The sequence below is a fragment of the Gymnoscopelus braueri genome (assembly GCF_963280865.1).
Source record: "Gymnoscopelus braueri genome assembly, chromosome: 16".
NCBI classification, from domain to species: Eukaryota; Metazoa; Chordata; class Actinopteri; order Myctophiformes; family Myctophidae; genus Gymnoscopelus; species Gymnoscopelus braueri.
Genome location: NC_137616.1, coordinates 19,708,586 through 19,733,152, shown reverse-complemented (window position 1 = coordinate 19,733,152; position 24,567 = coordinate 19,708,586). Strand labels below are relative to the sequence as shown.

The 24,567-nt window shown below is 42.7% G+C and overlaps 1 protein-coding gene across 1 annotated transcript in view; it reads left to right on the top strand.

Annotated features, from left to right (window-relative positions):
• LOC308102860 (sodium/hydrogen exchanger 2-like) overlaps positions 1-24,567 on the top strand; it is a gene marked incomplete at its 3' end in the record, with an annotated part of 46,884 nt that overhangs the window by 3,088 nt on the left and 19,229 nt on the right. Inside the window, exons 2-7 of the mRNA XM_080452714.1 lie at positions 7,649-7,808; positions 8,297-8,622; positions 16,342-16,479; positions 18,066-18,316; positions 22,775-22,992; positions 23,536-23,735. Of these exons, the coding sequence (XP_080308840.1) occupies positions 7,661-7,808; positions 8,297-8,622; positions 16,342-16,479; positions 18,066-18,316; positions 22,775-22,992; positions 23,536-23,735 (1,281 nt within the window). The 5' untranslated portion in view covers positions 7,649-7,660. The remainder of the gene's footprint in view (positions 1-7,648; positions 7,809-8,296; positions 8,623-16,341; positions 16,480-18,065; positions 18,317-22,774; positions 22,993-23,535; positions 23,736-24,567) is intronic.

The following is a 24,567-nucleotide window of genomic DNA, read 5'->3' as shown; positions in this document are numbered from 1 at the left end:
CCCTCCACCGCGTTATTGCTGCGGTTGTCAGAGTTCCGGCCATGGACACACCAGACTGCCGGTGGGAACAGTGCCCGCTCCCCCACGTACGTGTCCTCCATATATTGGATGAAGTCACCTATCGCGGGGTAGCGGCGGAGCTGGCGGCGGGTCTCTCTGTTGGTACAAAAGGCCCTGAAGTTCTGCCTCAGGATAAGGAGAGGGAGGTAGCCGGTTGACATCGCCTTCCTGAACCAGGCTCTCAGGTGCCTGTCCCGCCTGTATGGACCTGCAAAAGTTGAGTGAAGAAATAAAAGTTACTTATACTCATTTCATAAGCATTCATAAACACTGAATGTAGTAATTTATTTTATAAAATAAAAAAAGCTTCTACCCATGAATGTATATTATTATAACAATTATAATTGTCTACACATCAGCATATTATTATGAAATTAAAATATGTATCTATTTATTTATTTATGTAACCTATACAGCACCTATACATTTTAATATTTAGTTCTTTATCCTGTGAAGAAATCACACAATTACTTTTTGTTGTGGTCTGCTAACTTAACACAGCATGCAACACTGACCTGCCAGGCCAAGGTCCTGCACCTTACGCCACATGCTCTGGCACAGGTGGAAAAAACATCCAGTGATCCGCGTCTCTGGCAGCTCCTCCCTGAAGGCATTCATCATGCCCATTTCGTAGTCCGTCAGGACTTGGGCAGGGCTCCATCTTGGACATCAAGGGGGGGATGGACAGACAGACAGACAGACAGACAGACAGACAGACAGGTGTTAAAATATAAAAAAGCAAGGTGCAGTGACCAGTGACATATGATACAGTGAGCGTCGAGCAGTGGTGGAAAAAGTATTACAATTATTTACGTGAAAGTACCAATACTGCAATCTAGAAATACTCTGTTACAAGTAAAAGTCCAGAATTCAAAATTTACTTGAGTAAAAGTACAAAAGTATTGGCATCAAAATGTACTTAAAGTACAAAAGTAAAAGTTCTAAACTATTTGAAAATAGAAGATCTACAAGTTCACAATGTGTTGCGTGTTGTAAACTTGTAGATCTGCTATTTTCAAATAGGTATAAATTAAATAGGGCTAAAGTGGTTAATGTATGTTTCATAATATAATCATTTAGGCTATATATCTGAAAAGTAACTACTAGTAACTAATACGTTTTCAAATAATTGTAGTGGAGTAAAAGTACAATATTTGCCTTTAAGATGTAATGGAGTAGAAGTAAAAGTATTGGACACACACACACACACACACACACACACACACACACACACACACACACACACACACACACACACACACACACACACACACACACACACACACACACACACACTTACAGTTCTTCAGTGACCCGCTCGACCCTCCTCTTAACATGACGGAGGACAGAGCGGTACATATCCTCTGTCTTGCCGCTCATTAAAATCATGATGAAGGGGACGACCCTGTAGAGGCCATGTATTGTTGCAAACTGGTAGCACCGCCTCGGACATGTCTTGAACGTGGCGTCCATGTATATCTAAAACATTAAAAATGCATTTTATTCATACTGATATAAACTAGACCTGTGTCATATTATTGCGGAAAACCCTTATTACAAATATTCAGCCCCAGCACCTTTAGCTTGATCAAGCATTGATAATCATGCATATTTAAATTAATGATCTGGCTTATTGGCTACATTTCATTTCACTGACTGACACGACGTTTTATTGAAGAGGGGTTCTCACCTGGTCACATTCACTCAGTTTCTGGACGTTCTCATCCGTCCCAAAAACCAAAAAGCCATGCTGCCTGTTGGTTTTACTGAGGAAGTCATCCCCTCCCCAGGTAACGGCCCATTCCCCCTGCACGGCGACGTCCTCTACTCTGCGGGGGATGGGAGGCATGAGCCTGGCCCGCCGTCTCTCCAGACGCGCTTTCACGGCTTCGAAGGGGGGGATGTGTTGGACCAGAGCGGTTTGGGCAACGATCTGGTCATATACCCGCTTTACGGGGATAGTTGGATCGGCTGCCACCAGGTTGAGCATCCGCTCAATTATAGCCGTGGTGGCAACCAAATCCGCCTCTCCCGCGTGGTCATGTTCACCGGGCGGCCTTAAGATGATGATGGCTGGGTCATCTGCCTGCACATCCAGCCACCGTGTGTGCATGGTCACGTTGCACCCAGGGTGGGCACAACGCCAATATATTTTTTCAGGGGTGGACTTATTCCGGAGATAACGGAACGATTCCATCACGAGGGCTTTCCCTCCTCGACTGTTGGCGACTTGAATGTAAGCCATGTTTGGTAAAAGAGAATTATCACCTGGTGGGACTTTATTTTATAGAGGTAAACTTGATTGATTACCATGTGCTTCCAATACATTACACGATTGCCTAAACCTCATTGGCTTTGGCGAATTCAATACTTTATTGGCATGTCAACGAGTGAAACCGCTTTTAACGCGCGGTTACGCGCCCACCTGTTGTCTGATGATGAGGAGCTGTCTGTGGTGCTGAACGTGGGGACCTGCTTGTACTGTATGTCTGTGAATGAGAAACTGTCTATAATGCTGACCTGCTGTCTTTAGACTGATGTGCAGGTCCATGAGCTAACTTACAAATTATTTACAATAACTGCTATTAAGATTAATTTTAGGCCATCACGATGTTGCTGACACGGGACTATACTTTCATTGGTGTGTTGCCAAGTTTAATATAGAGAGAGGAGAGAGAGAGAGAGAGAGAGAGAGAGAGAGAGAGAGAGAGAGAGAGAGAGAGAGAGAGAGAGAGAGAGAGAGAGAGAGAGAGAGAGAGACGTTCCACTGTCACAGGCCGCGCAGAGCCATGCAGAGTGTAACGGAGGGAGGGGTTCTGATCAGTCTCAGAGCTACGTGAACTGAACATAATGGTTTGAATTGATTGATTGAAGTATTTATTTAGAAATTGCAGAGAAAAGCAGTAGATTTACAGTAGATTTCAATTAATAGGCAAGAAACTAAAAAGGCTCACATTTCCTAGAGAAGCATAAATGCTTGATTAACAGGGGGCCTTTTCAGTTCATGATGACATTAAGAGACAGACTGATATACACTTTACCATACACTTTGCTTATACAACAAAAGGAAGAAAAACAGCATAAGGAATATGTACAATTGGGGGGGGGGGGTAATGACTTTTACAGGGGCCAGTTGTGAGTTGCCAGAGATACCAGATTTAAAGGGGAGGTTCATAATTTAGTCCGAAATTATTTTAAAAATAATCACACCATTTGGCCTCATGGTGGCGCTATAACAGTCCACTTTACGTTTTGGCCTATAACTCTTGAACCGTAGGTCAGAGAATAAAAATATTTTATATAATAAATAGGCCCCTCCCACAAATGTAGCGGATGGCAAATGACATCGTCATGTAACTTCTAAGATCACCTGCTTTTCATTTTGAGAGGAGTGATCCCCCAAAAACGTTTTGCGCAGTTGTGGCGCCCCCTATGGATCAAAGTGGAAATGCTTTTGGTGATTTGTTGAGTAAACCACCCTCGACATGTGATTCAAATTTGGGATCGATTGGACGATTCGTTCGTGATTTTTGGCATCTTTGGTAAAACGGGCCCCTCCCACTAACTTTGGAAGCCAATTACGGACGAACGGTAAGGACTATCAAAATGCCGTTTGGAAAAGTTTATGAAATGGGTCCATAGATCACGTGTACTGATTTTTGTGAGATTTGGAAAAAATCTGTAGGAAAAGATGCAAAAAGTGTGTTTTGAAGAAAATTCAAAATGGCGGAAAATCTATCCTGACGCAAATGGGCGTGGCCTATATGGGGAGTTGCGTCATGACCCAAGGAATCTAGGGAAACATTTTGATGTTACGACCTACGGTTCAAGAGTTATAGGCCAAAACGTAAAGGGGGCTGTTATAGCACCACCATGTGGCCGATTAGTGTAATTATTTTTGCAATAATTTCGGACTAAATTATGAACCTCCCCTCCAAATCTGGTAACTTTAGCTCTTACGGTTTCTGAGAAAAAAATACTTGAATTTGAGTTTTTTCACTTTTTCATTAAAGTGGATGGGGAAATTTAATGCACTAATAAATCAATATCAATAAAACTATGCAACCAATCTCTTAGCAAAATACAAGCACACGATTCCCGGTGAGGCCGGTCATTTTGACATATGGCACTAAATTGGGAAAAATAAACTGTGGGAGGAGTTACGATTGGAAATAAAGTTTATCTATATTAATAATAAAGCGTGAAGATAACTATAGTCTGGTTGCCCTGTTAGGGCAACCACACTAATAACAATAAAGACAGCTGGAATTTAACTCATTTACTTAAGTACGCTTTTGAGGTATTTGTGCTTTACTTGAGTATTTCCAATACTTTTACTTCTACTCCACTACATCTCAGAGGCAAATATTGTACTTTTACTCCACTACAATTATTTGAAAACTTTAGTTACTAGTTACTTGTCAGATATATATTATGATATTATGAAACATACATTAACCACTTTAGCCCTATTCATTATTAACCCACCTCCTACATGCATGCAAGCATCATTAATCAAAAGGTGTCAGTCAGCGTTACAGCTACAAGCTCACAACAATGTGTTGCTGATCACCGCGTTGTGAGATTAAATTCGGGGCTGTCATTACTGGACTGATATTGTTTATGGGGGGGCAGCTAGGCCTTATTGCTGATAGATAGTTAGATAGATATTTAAATAGATGTATAGACAGACAGACAGACAGACAGACAGACAGACAGACAGACACTCCGTTACTAGGTGGTGAGCGCACGCACTCAAGCAGCTCTCTGCCAGAAAAGCTTCCAAATGTGAAGTTTTATTTTCGCTTGATATCGGTGGTTGATAGAGAGAAAATGAGTTCATGACTGATAGATAGATAGATAGACAGACAGACAGACAGACAGACAGACAGACAGACAGACAGACCCAGGCCGTCCGTGGGAGCGCACTCACACCAATGCGCTAAATTATAATATAATAATATTAATAATAATAATAATAATAATAGCATCAATTTGTTTATTGCACTGCACAGCATTTACGCACAGCCTCGTTTGGTTTGAGACACACTGTGCACTGTCCAGTCTGGTCTAATATCAAACCAAGCAGGTTGTCGGTGGAGCTGTGCGCAATCTCATCTCATGGACGCCTCTTGAAGACTTCATTTATGGGCATATGAAGTGGACTAATATAGTAAGTGGACAGATTAAGGTGAAAGTTTAATTTCATCATACTTCTGGTGGTGACAGAGACATTAGAATCACAGACAGTTGTTGTGAAGGTGAGAAAAATCCTTCTGAATGTGGCAATTTGGAGAGCTCCAAGTTCCGCACAGATGCTTAATTTATTTTTCCTAGTTCCTTAAATGCTACAGTTTCTTCGAAAATATGTAATCTCCTAGTTCAAAAAGGCGTGGCGCTGTGATGCATCCAAGTTCATGTTCATGTTACCAAGCCATATTGTAGTACAGTCAATAGTAGGCTAATAGGCTGCTTATTAAATCTACAATGAAATGACAACGGATCTCCCTCCCATGCGCGTGTTGTTCTGCAATGATTTTTCATTCATTGGAGGCAGCAAATAAGCAACACATTTAACATATTAAGCTCAGATGATTCCAACCAGGAGGAAAGAGACGGGAGGGCAGGAGAGAGGAGAGGGAGAGAAACGGTATAATGCTTTTTCTTTTCTTTTTGTTGCGTGTCAACTTGCACAGCGCGCCCCATCCCGCACCGCGATAATGGACTCTGAAATCTTGGCTCATGTGTAGCCTATCATAATTATTCACAAAAGTAACATATGTATATATACACTTAGGATTTAGAGAGAACCCTGAACTATTGCGCTTGAGATTTGGGTACATTCTGGGTTAAAACTGAATCTCTCCATTGTCTCCAAACTAAAGGCCCAGAATTAATTGGAGACGACAAAAAGAAAGCAGTGCTGCTCACAAAAATGACATATGCCTATGGTTGAGGCAGGTGTAAACTTTAATTTTATTTAATAAAGGAGGATTAATGAAGCATTAATACACACAGGTGCTTTGATGTTGGGCTAATTTGACAATAGATCAGATGCAAGTGTCTCATTAATGCGCATGAGATGGTTTACCAAGTATGCCTACATTAATTCACATTCATTGTGATTATATATTCGGAATAGTGGTGTGTATAAATAGCAATGCGTCACTATCGCCATTCCGCCACATCGCTATTTAGAAGACTTCCATTCTTCTGAATGGAGGTGTTTCCCATTTGTTTTAAAGACATCGCTATTCCGACAGTGACGCATTGCTATTTATACACACCACTATTCCGAATATATAATCACATGTGTCATCAGTCAGCCTACAATAATAAAAACACACTAATTAATCACTGAGCACCATCATCATTACACAATACATACAATATACTAGCAAGCCCAACTTCCTACCTCCTAGGTAGGAGCCAACTGTGTACCCAACAGATAGGAGCATGGGCTGACCAGGGTCTGGTCTGGCAAACTGGCACTCTACAATACAGAAAACAATATTATTTACACATCACAAAATGGTATATAGGTGTAGTCATAAACCACCATGCTGGGTGAATGCAATACACTCTATTATGTACATGAGCTTCTGGGTTGCTATCAAACCTAGTGAATATAAACATAAGTTAACTCCTACCTCAGACTCTTTCTAAAGTGCATACAGTATATGTGGTTCCCACCAGTCCTGCTGCACAGCACCACCAGAAACTCTGGAAGTGCAGTAACAGTAATAAGTACATATAAAACAACTCCTGAAACAAACAAATAAAAATAAATAAATACAAAAAACTAGCCATTTGTATTGTTGACCTATTTCTACCATATAGAGCAGGTTTCGTTCAATTTCGACCCCTCTGTCACATGGTACTAATGTTTGTGTCCAGAATCACTGCGCCGCGGCAGCCTACTCACGCAGACAGAGTAGGCTCTATATGGTAGAAATAGGTCAACAGTACAAATGACGCTAGTTTTTTAAATTAATTTATTTTTAATGAGCGGCCCCCACCATATCTACTAATCTACCGGAACTACTTCATATTTATCAGACACGGACCATAGCTCTGACCACGGGACTCGGGCAATCAATTAATACCTTTGCAACCACTACATTAATGGTAAGTATTTCCTACAGAAAATACTCAAAAAATCTGAACTAACCCTTTAATAGCACTCCCATTACCTAAACACTAGTTGCAGTTTTGGTGGTTGTGGGCTAACCTGATTGCACAATCTCCCCTGGCCAATACAAGGAGAGATTCCGTCTTCAAGAGCAGTAGAAATTTGCTCTCGGGTAGGTAGGTAGGGACAGCTTTGAAGATCAAGAAGTATGCAAATCTGGTTATGTTGGGCAGTCAGTGTAACTTGTCGCCGATACGGCTACTGTACAAGTTTATCCACTGATGGTGTGCAGATCAGTATTACGGATATTATAATTGACTTTTGTCTGAATGAGTCGGCGAATAATCGCTGACTCATTCAGATATCATAGCAACACCAGATGTTGCCTATGAAGAAAATAACTATTTAGCTGACTTTGTGAATGCTTTATGTATTGTTTAACATTTGAATATATAGTCCACAGAATATATGACCCCCACAGAGGCCACAGAGGCTCCCCAGGCCTTCTCCAATGAGGAGAGGGACAACCTCCCTGTGTTCACCATGGACTACCACCGCGTCCAGGTTCCCTTTGAGATCACGCTGTGGATCCTGCTGACGTCCTTTGCTAAAATTGGTATGTATACAGACGGTGGGTGGGAAAAAGTACTCAAATGTTTTACTTAAAGGTAGGTTAAAAAGGTTAAAGTACTATATTCTGATAGTAATCATTGCTACAGAGCGTTTGTTAAGTCACAGGGGTCTCTCCTGCTCTTAAGTAAACAGACTGAATGTAAAAAGTATTACATTCAGTGAAGTCAGATAACACAATTTCAAGACTTTTACAGGTTTTTAGTAATGAATATAGGTTAGGGTTCAGGATGAGAGTAAGAGCAGTAAGAGCCCTGAGTTTTTTTCTTAAATTAACATGGCTGGTCCTCTACTCTACTCTACTCTACTCTACTCTACTCTACTCTACTCTACTCTACTCTACTCTACTCTACTCTACTCTACTCTACTCTACTCTACTCTACTCTACTCCACTCTACTCTACTCTACTCTACTCTACTCTACTCTACTCTACTCTACTCTCTCCTCTCCTCAACCCGCCCCCCCGCAAAATAGGTTTCAACGTCTACCATAAGATCACCATCTGGATCCCAGAGACGTGTCTGCTCATCTCCATCGGCCTGATCGTGGGGGGCATCATGCGCGCGATCAAGGAGAAATCCCCCGACATGCTGGACTCCAACATCTTCTTCCTCTACATGCTGCCGCTCATCGCGCTGGAGAACGGCTACTTCATGCCCACACGGGCCTTCTTCGAGAACGTGGGCACGGTGGTGTGGTTCGCCGTGGTGGGCACCCTGTGGAACAGCATCGGCATCGGCCTGTCCCTCTACGCCATCTGCCAGATCGAGGTGTTCGGCGTCCAGGACATCAGCCTGCAGGTACCGGTTTGATGATGATGTGTAAAGTGTTCACTCCCTGCTCTGTGATTTATTTATAGTGGTCAGTGGTGTAAAGCAACTAAGTACATTTACACAAGTACTGTACTTAAGTACAATTTTGAGGTATTTTCTTTTACTTTACTGGAGTATTTCCAATTGTCTGTACTTTTACTTCTACTCCACTACATCTCAGAGGCTATCTCAGAGTACTTTTACTCCACTACAATTATTTGAAAACATTAGTTACTAGTTACTTTGTATACTTTGATTGTTATTACAAAACACACATTACTCACTTCAGCCCTATACATTTTGGCCATTTGAAAATAGCTGATCTACAAGCTCACAATGTGAGCTTGTAGATCTGCTATTTCAAAAGATTTTTTATACATTTTATACATTTGAAAACGTTTTTGACACCAATACTTTTGTACCTTTACTCAAGTAAATTTGGATTAACAGACTTTTACTTGTAACAAAGTCTTTCTACATTGCAGTATTAATACTTTTACTTAAGTGAAAACATTGAGTACTTTTTCCACCACTGGTCGTGGCCCAAGGTTTTGCCAAAACACCCTATTGATTGAACAGGAAATAGTGCATGACTTTTTCTCCCATCATGGGACAGGGACAGGGGTAGGTAGGTAGGACTGGTCGGTGTCGAACCAGTCTACTTTCTCTAGTAGTGTTTACAGGGCTCTATTCAGGGTGAAATTTGAACAAACCACTAATTACGAATTTCGGACTAGGCAAGAGGCGTTTCCCCGCAAAATTCGGTATTCTGTGGCACCCCTCTCACCCGCCAAACACCTGAGCTACCCCTTACATTATGCATAGGTGTGGTTTGGGCGTTACAATGATAAAACCAATCACCGTGCCAGAAGCCATTGCCTTTAAGAGAAGACTGCGCTAGCCGTCATCCCCGATCCAATATATGCTCTAGCCTATCTCCCTGTCTGCAGTCTCTGCACTGTTGCCTGGTCTGATTATTATAAGCCGCATTGGGCTTGTTTTCCTTCTTTTTTTTAATTTTATCCAAATACATTTTTATGTTAATTTGTAGCCTATTGTGTTCACAATAAGCTTGTCATATTAGTCAGATCCGGAATAGTATATGAAAGCCATTTAAAATATTTATACTATTGGTACACACCGGCTGCTCCCAAATAATTAATTACATCATGTTGCGACAACGCTCCTACGTGGTACACAGACAAACAGTAGCACATGGGTATAATAAATTGGACAGTTTTAGGAAAGGTCTATAGCCTATGTACTCACGTTGGCTGTATTGTTCTATTTCCACCATTCTAATGGATTCCAGGGGTGTGTAAACATCTCTGTAGTAGCTCCATAGTTTCCTCTGAAGTGACGCAGTTAAAGTTAACTTACATCCATATTGTCCCCGTTATCTTTCATCATCCACCTTTGTTCAGTAATCCCGAACAGAGCTAAACTTTAAGTTTACATCAATCAAAGCCTCTCAAACCCAGACACATTGCTGCAATGCGTATGTGCGTCGCCTACCTACCCAAAATAACAGACATACAAGCTATCAACGGCGCTGCGTCATGTCTGTCGACAGCTTACAGATCTGTTATTTTGGACAGCATACAATGAGGCGCGCGCGCCACGGAGAAGCCAAACCAAAAACATTACATTACGTGGTCAACAACATACTAGACATGTAACTTGCTTGGAGCTTTTAATGCAGTGGTTCTCAACCTGTGGGACGAGACCACAATGGAGCACCCAACGCCTGGCGAGCTTGTAGATCTGCTATTTTCACAATATTTATCTGTGGAACCGAGTCAAATAAAATGGGGGGGTCCCCAGTTCAAATATGGTTATTTTGGGGGGTCATGAACGTAGCGTTTACGCGGGGAATATAATAATAATATATGCTAATATATATAATATAGGCTATAATATAATATTCACCCGCAGCATGGGTTTAACGAGACAGCAGCCAAAATGAAAATCACACTAGATGATCCTATCATCTTATAAAAAATTTAAGTGCTTAAGATTTTAGCCCAAACCCAACGGGACCCGACCCGGCCCGTCGGCACCGGCTGAGCCGGGTCTACGTTTTTTTTACATCCAAATAAATTCACATATTAATTAATTTGTAGCGTAGGCTATTGTGTTCACAATAAGCAACTTGTCATATTAGTCAGATCCCCAAGAGTATATGAAAGCCATTTAAAATAGTTATATATTCTTACACAGCTGATGCCAAATAATTAATCAACAGGGCAGCGCAACGCAAAAGTAAAATCAAGTCATGACGCAGCAGCAGATCGAGCACCCTTTAAAGTTTAAACCATAACATGACATCTTCAGACTATTGAGCTTTCTTCATGTCTTTTTCACCTCAAAGTAAATGTTGGATTATTTCTTCAAATGAGAGCACAGCGGGCAGTAGCCTAGAAGGTAACATTGGATGTGATTTCTCCATCACAAAAATGATTACGGTTATTCTATGAAACATATTTCATAGAATAACCATAATCATTTTTAAAATGGTTATGGGGCAGTGTATATATTTATATAGCCCTATTTGCTCCAAGCTGTTTTTTAAATAAAATATAGACTGCTGGAAGAATTAACGAATTACCAAGATTTAATGAGAAATAAGGCTTCTTTAGAAAAATGACTGACGGGCTGGGCTGGGCCTAATTTGTCAATTATTAGTCGAGCCGGGCTGAAATATTTAGGGGATATGAAAGCTCTAGTTAGTAGTTTGAAGTGCTCATGTGGCTAGTTGCTTCTTTTTGTTTTCATAGACCTGCGGTTGCTTATTTCTCGCCAAGGCTGGCAACACGGCTCATGGTCCAACGCACAAAGCCATTGTAGTGTCTGTGTGCACTTGGCAGGTGATTTTAGAAACCGGCGGGTGGTATTAGATTCCACTCATCATCATCATCGGCGATCACTCGAAACGAGTATGATTGTCCTCCTGTAGGTGGGTCTGGTCATCTGTGGGTCCTCAGGTGGCTGTAGAGGCCAATCCGGGATCCACAGTCTCTATTGCAGTGGGGGCATATGTAAGTGGTGGTGGTGGTGGTGGTGGTGGCGGTGTGAGGAGCTGTTTTGGTGGTGGATCTCTCCTTTCTTTGTTGCCTCTTTGTTTCCGCGGCACAGTGGAGGTCCTTTTCCAGGTGTGCCGTGCCTTCATGGACCATCCTGCTCCACAAGTCTCTCTGGGGGACAGCCTCCTCCCAGTTGGTGAGGTTGAAGCGGCATTTCCTCAGGTGGGTTTTGATGTTGTCTTTATACCGCTTCTTCTGACCCCTGTACGTTGTCCTTCCTTCAGTTGTCCATACAACATTTGTTTCGGAAGGCGACTGTTTGGCATGCGTATGACATGGCCGGTCCATCGCAGCTGGTGCCGAATGATGGTTGTGGTGATGCTGAGGATGTTAGCTTCCTTCAGAACACTGACGTTGGTTCGCCTATCTTCCCAGTTGATCCTGAGGATCTTGCGGAGACATCGCTGATGGTACTGCTCCAGAGCCTCAGATGTCTGCTGTAGGTGGTCCAGCTGTCAGCCCCATAGACCAGAGTGGGCAGAACTACAGCTTGGTAGACAAGGAGTTTGGTCTTGGTCTGGATGTCACGATTCTCAAAAACTCTTTTCCTCAGCCTAGCAAAAGCTGCGCTGGCACACCCTATGCGGTGGTGAATCTCGGTATCAATGACAGCTCTCGTGGAAAGAAGACTGCCATGGTAGGCGAATTGATCCACATTTTCCAGGATGTTATCTCCCACACAAATTGTGGGGGGTTGGGAGGGTGTGTCAGGAGCTGGTTGGTATAGGGCCTGAGTTTTCTTGATGTTAATGTCAAGTCCCAGGAGTCGGTAAGCTCTGGCAAAAGCATCCAAGATGTTCTGGAGGTCCAGCTCAGAATGAGCAACTAGAGCATTGTCATCTGCGTACTGGAGCTCTGTAATGGAAGATGTAAGCACCTTACTTTTTGCCCTGAACCTGTTCAGGTTGAAGAGCCCGCCGTCTGTCCTGTAGATGAACTTGACTCCCTCAGGTAGGTTTTGGCTGGTGAGGTGAAAGATGACTGAGATGAAGATGGCGAACAGGGTTGGTGCAATGATGCATCCCTGCTTGACACCAGTGACAACTTTGAAGGGAGCCGTTTCAGAGCCGCCATTGCCAACTACAGTTGCGGTCATATCGTCATGCAACAGACGCAAGATCTTCAGGTACTTGTCCGGGCATCCTATCCTGGAGAGGGCACCCCAGAGGGCAGTTCTGTTCACAGAGTCAAAGGCCTTTGTGAGGTCGATGAACGCCATGTATAGTGGTAGGTGTTGTTCCCGACATTTTTCTTGCAGTTGACGAGCTACAAAAATCATGTCCGAGGTTCCCCTAGCAGGACGGAAGCCGCACTGCGACTCTGGGAGGATCTATTCTGACAGCGGCAGTAACCGGTTGGCCAAAATACGGGCCAGTATTTTTCCTGTTGTGGACAGGAGGGAGATGCCTCTGTAGTTGCCACAGTCTGCCTTATCTTCTTGAAGATAGTGACAATCAAGGCGTCCCTGAGTTCGGCTGGGATTTCCTCCTTTTCCCAGATTTTACCAAGGAGGCTGTGGATGTGGCAAAGGAGCTTTGGTCCGCCTTGCTTGAAGATTTCTGCTGGAATCCCATCTGGTCCAGAGGCCTTGTTATTACTCAGTTTCCTGATGGCATCCATGACCTCCTTTTCGGTGGGGGGATCACCCAAATTCTCCATGATGGGTCGCTGAGGAATCTGGTTTCCCTCTCCACTGTGGTGTTTCGATTCAGAAGCTCTTGGAAATGTTCTCGCCATCTGGAACTGATACCTACATCGTCCTTCAGCAGGGTTTGTCCATCTTTAGAGCGGAGGGGGTTTAGGCCTCGATAGCTGGGCCCATAAACAGCCTTGGTGGCATTGAAGAAACCCCTGGTGTCCCCAGAGTCAGCAAGCCTCTGAATTTCCAGGGCCTTCTCCATCCACCATTTGTTCTTCAGCTCTCTCACTCTGCTCTGGACAAGTGCCTTTGCCTTGGCGTGGGCCTGCCTTTTGTCCCTGCAGTTGATGTCGTTCTGCCAAGAACAAAAGGCTTTCCTTTTGGCATCGATAAGCTGTTCTATTTCGGTGTTATTGTCATCGAACCAGTCCTGGTGTTTCCTGGTCTTGTAGCCAATGGTGTCCTTGCTGGTCTCAAGTAGTGTGGTCTTAAGAGCCTTCCAGTGTTCTTCCACATCCTCAGGATATTCTTCCGGGAGTCTCACAAACAGGGCGTTTTGAAGAAGTTGCACCGTGTCTGTGTCTCCAAGGCTGTCGATGTTAAATTTAGGGCGGATTTGACTCCTTTGTGTCCTCCTCTTCTGCCGCAGCTGGATGTTCATTGTGGAGCGGATGAGGCGATGGTCTGTCCAGCTGTCGTCCGCACAGATCATGGCCCTGGTGATGTTAACATCTTTGCAATCTCTGGCCCTGACAATGACATAATCTATGAGATGCCAGCGCTTCGATCTGGGATGCATCCAGGATGTTTTGAGCCTGTTTTTCTGGCGGAAAAGGGTGTTAGTTATCACAAGCTCATGTTCGGCACACTTTGACAGAAGGAGGACTCCGTTGGTGTTGACATTCCCAACACCTTCTTTGCCTAGAGTGCCTTTCCAGAGATTGTGATCCTTGCCTACCCTGGCATTGAAGTCCCCGAGTAGGAGGATCTTATCTTCTTTCGGGATGTTCGATAGAACCTGGTCTAGGGTTGCATAGAAGGTCTCCTTGTCTTCATCCTGTGAGTCCAAGGTTGGTGCATAGGCACTCACAGCCGTGGCCATCTGATCGTTTGAGAGCCTCAGGCGTACGCTCATTGATTCCTACTGGAGATTCGGAGAGTTGGGAGATGAGCCGGTTTCTGATGGCAAATCCCACTCCGTGGATTCTGGGTTCAGCAGCCGCTTTTCCCTTCCAGAAGAATGTGTATCCCCCTTTCTCCTCCTTTAGTTGCCCCTCCTCGGCCAGGCGGGTTTCGGACAGGGCAGCGATGTCGATCTTCCACCTTTTCAGCTCCCTGGCAATGATCGCAGATCTTCTTTCTGGACGATTGCTGGAGGCACTGTCCATAAGTGTTCTCACGTTCCAGGCTCCAAAGTTCATTGTTTTTGTTTTTCTTATTTGTTTTCGACCGCTAAAAGGTGAACCCACTGGATGCGGTATTCCAGTCAGGTTTATAAGAGGCAGGCTATTTTTAGGGCACCTTTTCTAGCCCCTTCCCCGTGTGGGGTGAGCAGAGTGGACCCTAAATAGGGCTGCTCAGACGTGGGTGCAGCTGCCGAAATGTTCTCTCTGCCTCGGTCCGAGAGCAAGGCGACTGAATCAAACACCCACCGCCTATGTGCCAGTGCATGGCTAGAAGCTCCCAGACTTCACTGTCCTGCTCCCGTTACCGTTTCCTGAACGCCATAGGACTTGTAGGGGGGATTGGGTAATGGTGGGTCCTTCAGGAGAACGCCTGTGCGTGGGATCTTTTAAAGTGGGGAGACTGGTGCACAGCCAGCCACCACACTATCCTTGACAAAGAGAGGGCCAGGGTCCAATGGCATGGAAACCAAGACAATTGGGGGCCCATCTTTGCTGCAGCCTTCTTCCGCCTTTGTGACCGTTGTGGAGCTTCTCTGCAACCATCATTCGCCCACTCCGCCGTTGAGGTCTTTTTTTTGGATCGCTCTTCGTCTGGAACCTCCCCCTTGACCTTACCGCCATGGGTGACCCTACCAGGAGCTTAAGCTCCAGACGGCATCGCTCTCAGGTTCATCGGAACACACAAGGCTCTCCACCACGGCAAGGTGGCGATCCAAGGAGAACTAAATTAGATAGATTCCACTATCCCCCCCCCGAAACCCGTACCCATGTGTGTCTGTAGAATTGCAATGTGGGGGATATAGCAACAACACGCCCACGGGCACACCTCCACGCACAAATAACGGCGTCGGCATAATGGTGACGGGTAGAGCAGGTGCTAGAATAACCTATTGGGGCGGCGCAGCTCCATTATCAGTATTTAACAGGTTAAGGGTAGCGTTGCGGCTGGGAAAACTGGCACAGAATAGAGCCGACAGTGTCCAGCCCTAGGGGTAGGTTGCTGGTTAACACCTCTGACAAGGTTTCAGAGCCCTATCTGGGGCTAAGTGTTTTTGCTCAAGGACACTGCTAATCAGTTAGTAGGCTGCACACACTTTAAATTGTACCTCCGGTGACCGAAAGATTAAGATAATAAAATAAAAATATAAATAATGGGACGCTATAGCAAAACGTGTTAATATCGCAGCACAATAATTTTATCCACTTGGTCTATTTATATGTTGGCCATTCAAATATAGCAGATATACAAGCTCTCAGCACGTCACTCTGTGCTGTGATCTTGTAGATCTGCTATATTTGAACATTTGTGAAAAATCTTGTTTGAATTCTTTAGTTTTTTACATAAATCTTCTCTCGTGGGGGTCCCTGGCACAAAACATTTTCAGATCTACTGCATTATTGGATGACAGTGTCCCATGCCAAAAATATCAGATCTACAAGTGGCCTAGATCTGATATTTTCAGTGTGGTACACTTTGTGGTATACATATTGATAATAATTAGGCATAACCATCAGCTGTAAATGTATTTTATTGTTCCTTCGCCTCATGCTTTCTTTTTGTTGATTTTTGGGGGTCCAGGAGAACTTGCTGTTCGCGTCCATCATCGCTGCGGTGGATCCCGTGGCAGCGATCAACGTGTTGGAGAACGTGGGAGTCAACGAGGAGCTCTACATCGTCATATTCGGAGAAGGCCTTTTCAACGACGCCGTCATTGTGGTGAGTGAGTGCTGGAGAGGTGTGTGCGTGTGCGTGTGCGTGTGCGTGTGCGTGTGCGTGTGCGTGTGCGTGTGCGTGTGTCTGTGTCTGTGTGTGTGTGTGTGTGTGTGCGTGTGCAAAAAGTACTCACATTTTGTACTTCAGTAAAGGTATCAACCGCAATGTAGAAATACTCTGTTACAAGGAAAAGTCTGGAATTCAAAATTTACTTGAGTAAAAGTACAAAAGTATTGGCATCAAGATGTACTTAAAGTACCAAAAGTAAAATAAAAGTACTCGTTATGCAGAAGGTACAATTTCACAAGTTTTGAAATGTATGCAAATCTTTTGAAAATAGCAGATCTACAAGCTCACAATGCGTTGCATCACGAGGCATTGTGAGCATGTAGAAGTGGTTAATGTATGTTTTGTAATAATCAAAATGTACATAGTATCTAGTAACTAAAGTTGTCAAATAATTGTAGTGGAGCAAAAGTACAATATTTGCCTCTGAGATGTAGTGGAGTAGAAGTAAAAGTACTGAAAATTGGAAATACTCCAGTAAAGTAAAAAATACCTAAATATTTTAGTACAGTACTTCAGTAAATTGACTTGGTTACTTTAATCCGCTGATTAGACAGTAGACTAAGGGGCGGCAGTGGCTCAGGGGTAGAGTGGCCGGGTAGAGTGAACTGGAAACCGCAAGGTTCCCATTTTGACTTCCCAGTTCGACTTCCCTCAGAGTTAGTGTCGCAGTGTCCTTGAACAAGACGCTGAACCCCTAATTGCTCCCGATGAGCAGGTTGGTGCCTTGCATGGTTTCCTCCGCCATCGGTGTATGAATGTGTGTGTGAATGGGTGAATGTAATCTATGTAAACATCTATGTAAGCGCTTTGGATAATAGCGCTATATATAAATGCACCATTTAATACACTGGACAACAGAAATCCTCTATTCTTCTTCAAACGGACTTATAACTGGTAGAACAGCTAGCTTTTGGCAAATGTTCCCCCCAGAATACGGATGCCGGGGTTCAAGTCGTTAAAAAACCCAAAACAAAGGTGCGTCCTGTGTGTCAAAAGTGCCGCGTTGAAAATGTGTGCAAATCTTTGAATATATATTTTTTGAAGCGAACATTTGTTACTCAAATCTTTGCTTCTGGGGATTCTACAAATGTCTTCTAAATCCTAACAGTTTTTTGAATAAAACTTATGTTGCTAGTGGTTCTCAAACTTTTCCATGTCAAGGACCCACAAAATTATACGTATTTGACCGCGGACCCCCATCTCAAAATTATTCGTTCCAGGGACCCCCAGAAGCAAAGATTTGAGTTACAAATGTTCCCTTTAAAAAAGTATATATATATATTTTCAAGATTTTTCTAAAATAGCAGATCTACAAGCTCGTAGCTTGTAGATATACAAGATATACAGATACTGTACAAGATATGCAGATAAGCTACGAGCTTGTATATCTGCTATTTTTTAATAGCCAAAGAAATCTAAAAATGACACAGATGCGTTCCCGGTCCTAATAGTTTAATGTCAGGTCTTACTCTTGATAGACGACCATCATCATCTCTTTAATATGTTCCTCTTCTCTCCAGGGCCTGTACAACATGTTCATCTTCATGGCGGACGTGCCCGTGGTGGAGTCGCCCGACGTCTTCCGGGGCGTGGCGAGCTTCTTCGTGGTGGGCGTGGGCGGCGTGTTCGTCGGCTTCCTCTTCGGCATCCTGACGGCCTTCACCACGCGCTTCACCAAAAACGTGCGGCAGATCGAGCCGCTGTTGGTCTTCGTGTTCAGCTACCTGGCCTACCTGGTGGCCGAGATGTTCAATGTCTCCAGCATCATGGCGTGAGTGTAAAACACTGTTTGTCAGATTTTCCGAGAGAAACAAGCAACCAGTGATGGAAAGTAACTACTAAGTACTGTACAGTTTTGAGGTACTTTTACTTTACCGGAATATTTCCAATTGTCGATACCTTTACTTCTACTCCACTACATCTCAGAGGCAAATATTGTACTTTTTACTTCACTACAATTATTTGAAAACTTAAGTTACTAGTTTCTTTGTAGATTTTGATTATTATTACAAAACATACATTTCTCATTTGTATTTAAATTTCAGCCATTTGAAAATAGTCAATTTACAAGCTCACAATGCGTCGCATAGATCTGCTATTTTCAAAAGATTTTTATACATTTGAAAACTTGTGAAATGGGACATTCTGCACAATGAGTACTTTCTACTTTTGGTACTTTAAGTACATTTTTATACAAATACTTTTGTACTTTTACCCAAGTAAATTTTGAATTCTGGACTTTTACTTGTAACAGAGTATTTTTATTTATTGATTAAAAAGTACTTTATTTGAGTACTTTTTCCACCACTGGAAACAGGCGACCAGCAGGTCTATGAAAACAAGACCAAAAGAAGCGGCGAGAGCACTTTAAACCTGATATGCATCAAATAGCCGATCTACAAGCTCACAGCGCATCAGAAAGGTGTATTTTTTTTAACCATTCACCAACCAACACAAAACACAAATCTGGTACAGGGGTCCGTGGAATTCATTTGGGTTCCACGCTTGACATGAAAATGTTTGAGAACCACTGATTTAAACAACATTATGAAACCAGACCCAAACTAGAAAAAGTGCTCCTCGGAGCACAGGTCTCCGCCAGGTCAGGTATTCTGGCCTCCTGGTGGCGCTATAATTGGCCAATGTGAAAAGGGTGCCAACCGTTCTTGCATTGACACTGCATTCATGATTTGATGCATTTTGTTCCAAAAATGTGTTTTGCTGCTAACAGGCCAAAGTGAGAAGGGTGCATTTCTTCCTCGGCCTAGTGGGAATGTGCGTGTGAAATTTCACAGAAATCGCAAGCTGTGTGTATACTTTGAGGCTTTTTGTTCAAAACGGACCAATCCTGCAAACTTTGGAAGCCAACCTTATAGGCAATGAGGATGGAATATGGGAAATCGGACAGATCTGTGTTGATCACATGACTATAGTGATACTGTGTACTGATTTGCATGACATTTGGATAACATTTGTAGGAGTAATATAAAAAAATGGGTTTTGCACAAATCGGCCTCCTGGTGGCGCTATAACAGGCCCATGTGAAAGGCAGAGGTTCTGAATTGGCATCCAGGGAGTGTGTGTGCACAGTTTCGGAGCGACCGGGCCAACGGTGCCGGAGTTTAGCTGGTGACAGACGGACACACACACACACACACACACACACACACACACACACACACACACACACACACACACACACACACACACACACACACACACACACACGGACGGACGGACAGGGGGTAAAACATACTCTCTGAGACAATAAGAGACAATAAATAAGAAATTAACATACAACGTATTTCATTGTTTTATTTCATTGTGTTTCTTATTTATTTCATTGTGGTATTTATTATTTAAAACTTTGGACCAATGGACATCCATAGGCAGTAGTAGCATAAAATGCAGAATGTCAAAATCTTGAGATGCCACAATAATGCTGGTCAAACTTGTTTACAGTAAAAGAAATATGCTTAATTCAGCTGTCAAATCATTAACCCCAACTCTGGAACCAAAATGCACCAAAACAATAAGAGTCAAGAAAAACTATGTGATGCCCATCTGAAAAATATTAGAAAATGAGAATGTATGCACGTCTCCATATCTAAAAAGAAATCCATTGAAATAATAATAACTATTATTCAATTATACTGATCCATCCGTAACACTTTATTTTCCTAAATGCAGTCTTCAAAGATGAATGACTTTGTACTTGTCTACAACTGAAAGTAAAGAGAAAAATATAAATAGTTCCTGCTCAGTAAAATCCTGATTGTTAATTTAACTTGTTAATTAAAATGCATACCGGTATTCAGACAGGGAACTACTAAAGTCTGTGGATCCCCATAAGACGGGGATTAGAAACTAATAAAGGCCTGACAAGCTGAGTCATCCATGGAGAGGGCTATGTCAACAGGTCTCCCTGGACACCTAATCTCTCTGAAGATTTGCATGACCTTTGGATAAAATCTGTAGGAGTAATATAAAGAAATTGGTTTTGCACATATCGGCCTCCTGGTGGCGCTATAACAGGCCCATGTGAAAAATGGGGGCAAATGTTCTGAATTGGCATCCAGGGAGTGTGTGTGCACAGTTTCGCAGCGACCGGGCCAACGGTGCCAGAGATTAGCTGGTGACAGACGGACGGACGGACGGACGGACACACGGACACACGGACACACACACGGACGGACGGACAGGGGGTAAAACATACTCTCTCGCCATGCCTTACGGCCTGGCGGAGACAACAAGTAACTACACTTTAGAAACAAGCCTAAAATACTACTGCACCAATATTTACAAGCGTTTTACAGAAAAACAAGCCCAAACTCGCTTATAATAAGAATCCCCCATACAGCATTTGTGTTGTTAAAAGAATTGAAAACATATTCCAAATTCTTCACATCACGACAACGATAAGCTTGTAGATCGGCTATTTTCAAATATAATTGTGGGCTCGCTGCATGCAGTAGCAGCGAGCACACTATTGATGTTCTACATTATTTCTTTATTCTCTCCCAAAAGTTTGGCACCTAACTACTCCTACATACTTTCACTTAGAAACTCCATTCAAACTGTAAAAATAATCCAGCTTACTGTGGACACGTGTGTCTTATCTTTTTGAAATGATTTGTAGTTTTTGAAATATTTACACCCCTAAAAGTCTATGGGAAAGTCAATAGTTATTTGAAAACCCCATTCTCTTTCACTTGTTTAAAATCATGTTACTTCAGCATGCTTTAGCTTACAGACTCCAACTTTAAAAGGTTGAGGTACATTATGACTTCCATTGCTGTGTTTAACTTTTTGATCACTTTTATACTTTTGAAGCTATCCCACTTTAAAGCACATGTGGATCTCACAGTCTTTTCAGCTTTTCCAATACACACTAATGGTGTTTGCTAGAAGGGAGAGAGAAGGAGATAGGAGGAATGGCCCATGTTTTCGTTAAGTCACTGTGGCTGCAATTTTTACACTACAGATATCTTTTTACATCACCAAGTGCGCACAGGTCTGCTCTCCAATTTAATCCAAAGAAGCTAAGCTGTGTGATGTATACATTTTTAGTTAAGACCATTAATATCAACCCATGTCCCTTTACACTCTAGCAATCAGTACACCTGGTGACAGCTAGCCTGTCAGTCATTGGCTGCTCAGTGGTGCTGCAAAGTAACAAAGTACATTTACTCAAGTACTATGCAAGTGCTTACAATGCACAGTACAATTTTGAGGTACTTTTACTTTACTTTCCATTGTTGTTACTTCTACTCCACTACAATTACAGTATATGACAGATATACACAATACAAAACCTACAGTAACCACACAGCCGATCTACAATGTGAGTGTTATGAGCTTGTAGATCTGCTATTTTCTGAAAAGTTGAGTATTTTACTTTGGTACTCAAATGCTAAAACGTTTATACACTGCAAGCTCCAAAACTCCCACCCCCCCATACTCCACCACCACCACCCCACCTCCCACACCACATGACATACATCCCTCTGTCATACTTTGACTATTCGAAAAAAGCCGATCTACAATGCTATGCATTGGGAGCTTGTAGATCTGCTATTGTCAGATAAACCTTGACAGTTTTTGGAAAGTTTGAGTACAGGGGGCGGCAGTGGCTCAGGGGTAGAGTAGCCATTAGAGTGGATGGATGGCAACTGCGAGGTTCCCAGTTCGATCCAGGGCTCCCCCAGAATTAGTGTCGAAGTGTCCTTGAGCAAGACGCTGAACCCCTAATTGCTCCCGATGAGCAGGTGCTTTGCATGGTTTCCTCTGCCATCGGTGTATGAATGTGTGTGTAAATGGTTGAAATTCTAATGGCAATAATTTTGTAAATTTAAAGCTACAATTTAACTAATGGTGTGTATTGGTCAACATAACCCCACACAACCCCCCACACCCCATACCCCCCCCCCCCCCCCCCAACTCCCCACAATATTTTCTAGTTTAGATCTGCTATTTTCAAAAGATTGTTGACATTTTTAAAACTGGTGAAATGGGTGATTCTGCGTAACGACTCGAGTACTTTTACTTTTGGTACTTAAAGTATATTTTGATTCCAATACTTTTGTACTTTTACTCAAGTAAATTTGGATTATCTGACTTTTACTTGTAACAGAGTGTTTCTACGTTGCAGTATTGATACTTTACTTAAGTAAAAAATGTGACCCTCCTGCCTCCTCCTGGTCCCTCCTGGTCCCTCCTCCTCCTGCAGCATCGTGGTCTGTGCCCTCACCATGAAGTACTACGTGGAGGAGAACGTGGCCCAGCAGTCCTGCACCATCATCCGCCAAATGGTCAAGATGCTGGCCTCCATCTCCGAGACGCTGGTCTTCTTCTTCCTGGGTGTGGTCACCGTCACCACGGAGCACGAGTGGAACTGGGCCTACATCCTGTTCACGCTGCTGTTCGCCTTCGTCTGGAGGTTCCTGGGTGAGGAGGAGGGGGGGGAGGTCCCCAAATGATTAGCTTAACCCATTAAGACCGGGAATCTGTGTCATTTTAAGATTTATTTCGCTATTCAAAAATAGCAGATCTACAAGCTCGTAGCTTGTAGATCTGCTATTTTTGAAAAATCTTGAAAATGTGTGCAAATCTTACATATATATATATTTGTTTTCAAAGCGAACATTTGTAACTCAAATCTTTGCTTCATGGGGATTCTACAAATGTCTTCTAAATCTTAACAGTTTTTTGAAAAAACTTATGTTGCTGTAATCAGTGGTTCTCAGTGGAGTAAAAGTACTCCACTACAATTAGTAACAAGTACTCTGGGATGTAGTGGAGTAGAAGTAAAAGCATTGGAAATTGGAAATACTCAAGTAAAGTACAAATACCTCAAAATTGTACTTAAGTACAGTACTTGAGTCTATGCACTTTAGTTACTTTCCACCACTGATCTTTACACGTAAACCTGTGATGTGACAATAACTGTTGATTCCTCTAAACCCTCTCGTCTCCCCTGCCCTCCTCCAGGAGTTCTGGTGCTGACCCAGATCATCAACCGGTTCAAAACCATCTCTTTCACCTACAAGGACCAGTTTGGCCTGGCCTACGGTGGCCTGCGAGGGGCCATCTGCTTCGCCCTGGCCTTCGCCCTGCCCGGCAACATCAACAGGAGAGAGCTGTTTGTCACCGCCTCCATCGCCCTCATCATCTTCACCAACTTCATACAGGTATCACCGCATACGGCCAGGTTTCATCATATCAAGCAGTGGTGGAAAAAATACCCAAATGTTTTACTTAAGTAAAAGTATCGATACTGCAATGTAGAAATACTCTGTTACAAGTAAAAGGCCGGAATTCAAAATTTACTTGAGTGTAAGTGCAAAAGTATTGGTATCAAAATGTACTTAAAGTACCAAAAGTAAAAGTACTAAAATGTTTGAAAATAGCTTGTAGATCGGCTATTTTCAAATAGCCTAGGTATAGAATAGGGCTTAAGTGGTTAATGTAAAAGTATAGACAATTGGAAATACTCCAGTAAAGTAAAAGTAACTAAATATTGTACTTAAGTACAGTACTTGAGTAAATGTACTTAGTTACTTTACACCACTGATATCAAGGACCCCCAAATGTATATGTATATGGCCGTAATCCCCCGATCTGAAAATATGTTGTGCCAGGGACTCCCATAAGAGAAGATTAGTTTAAAATCTTTTAAAAAAAATATTCAGAATTTTTCAAGATTTTTCAGATGTTTAAAAAAATAGTCGATCTACAAGCTCACAACACATTGCACCGTTGTGAGCTTGAAGAGCGGCTATTCTTGAATTTGCTATATTCTTGAATAGCCGCAGTTTGTGTTTACGCGTGTTTTCATAAATGAATGCCCTATTTTAAACGTTGTCGTTCGACAGTGTCGCTCAAAAATAGCTGATCTACAAGTTCATTGATCTACAAGTTCACCCAATTTCTTTTTTCTATCAATTACACACACCCCATGAAGCATTGAATTCATGGAGATTTTTTTGTTTTTGTCGCATTCCTGAGACAATAATCTGATGA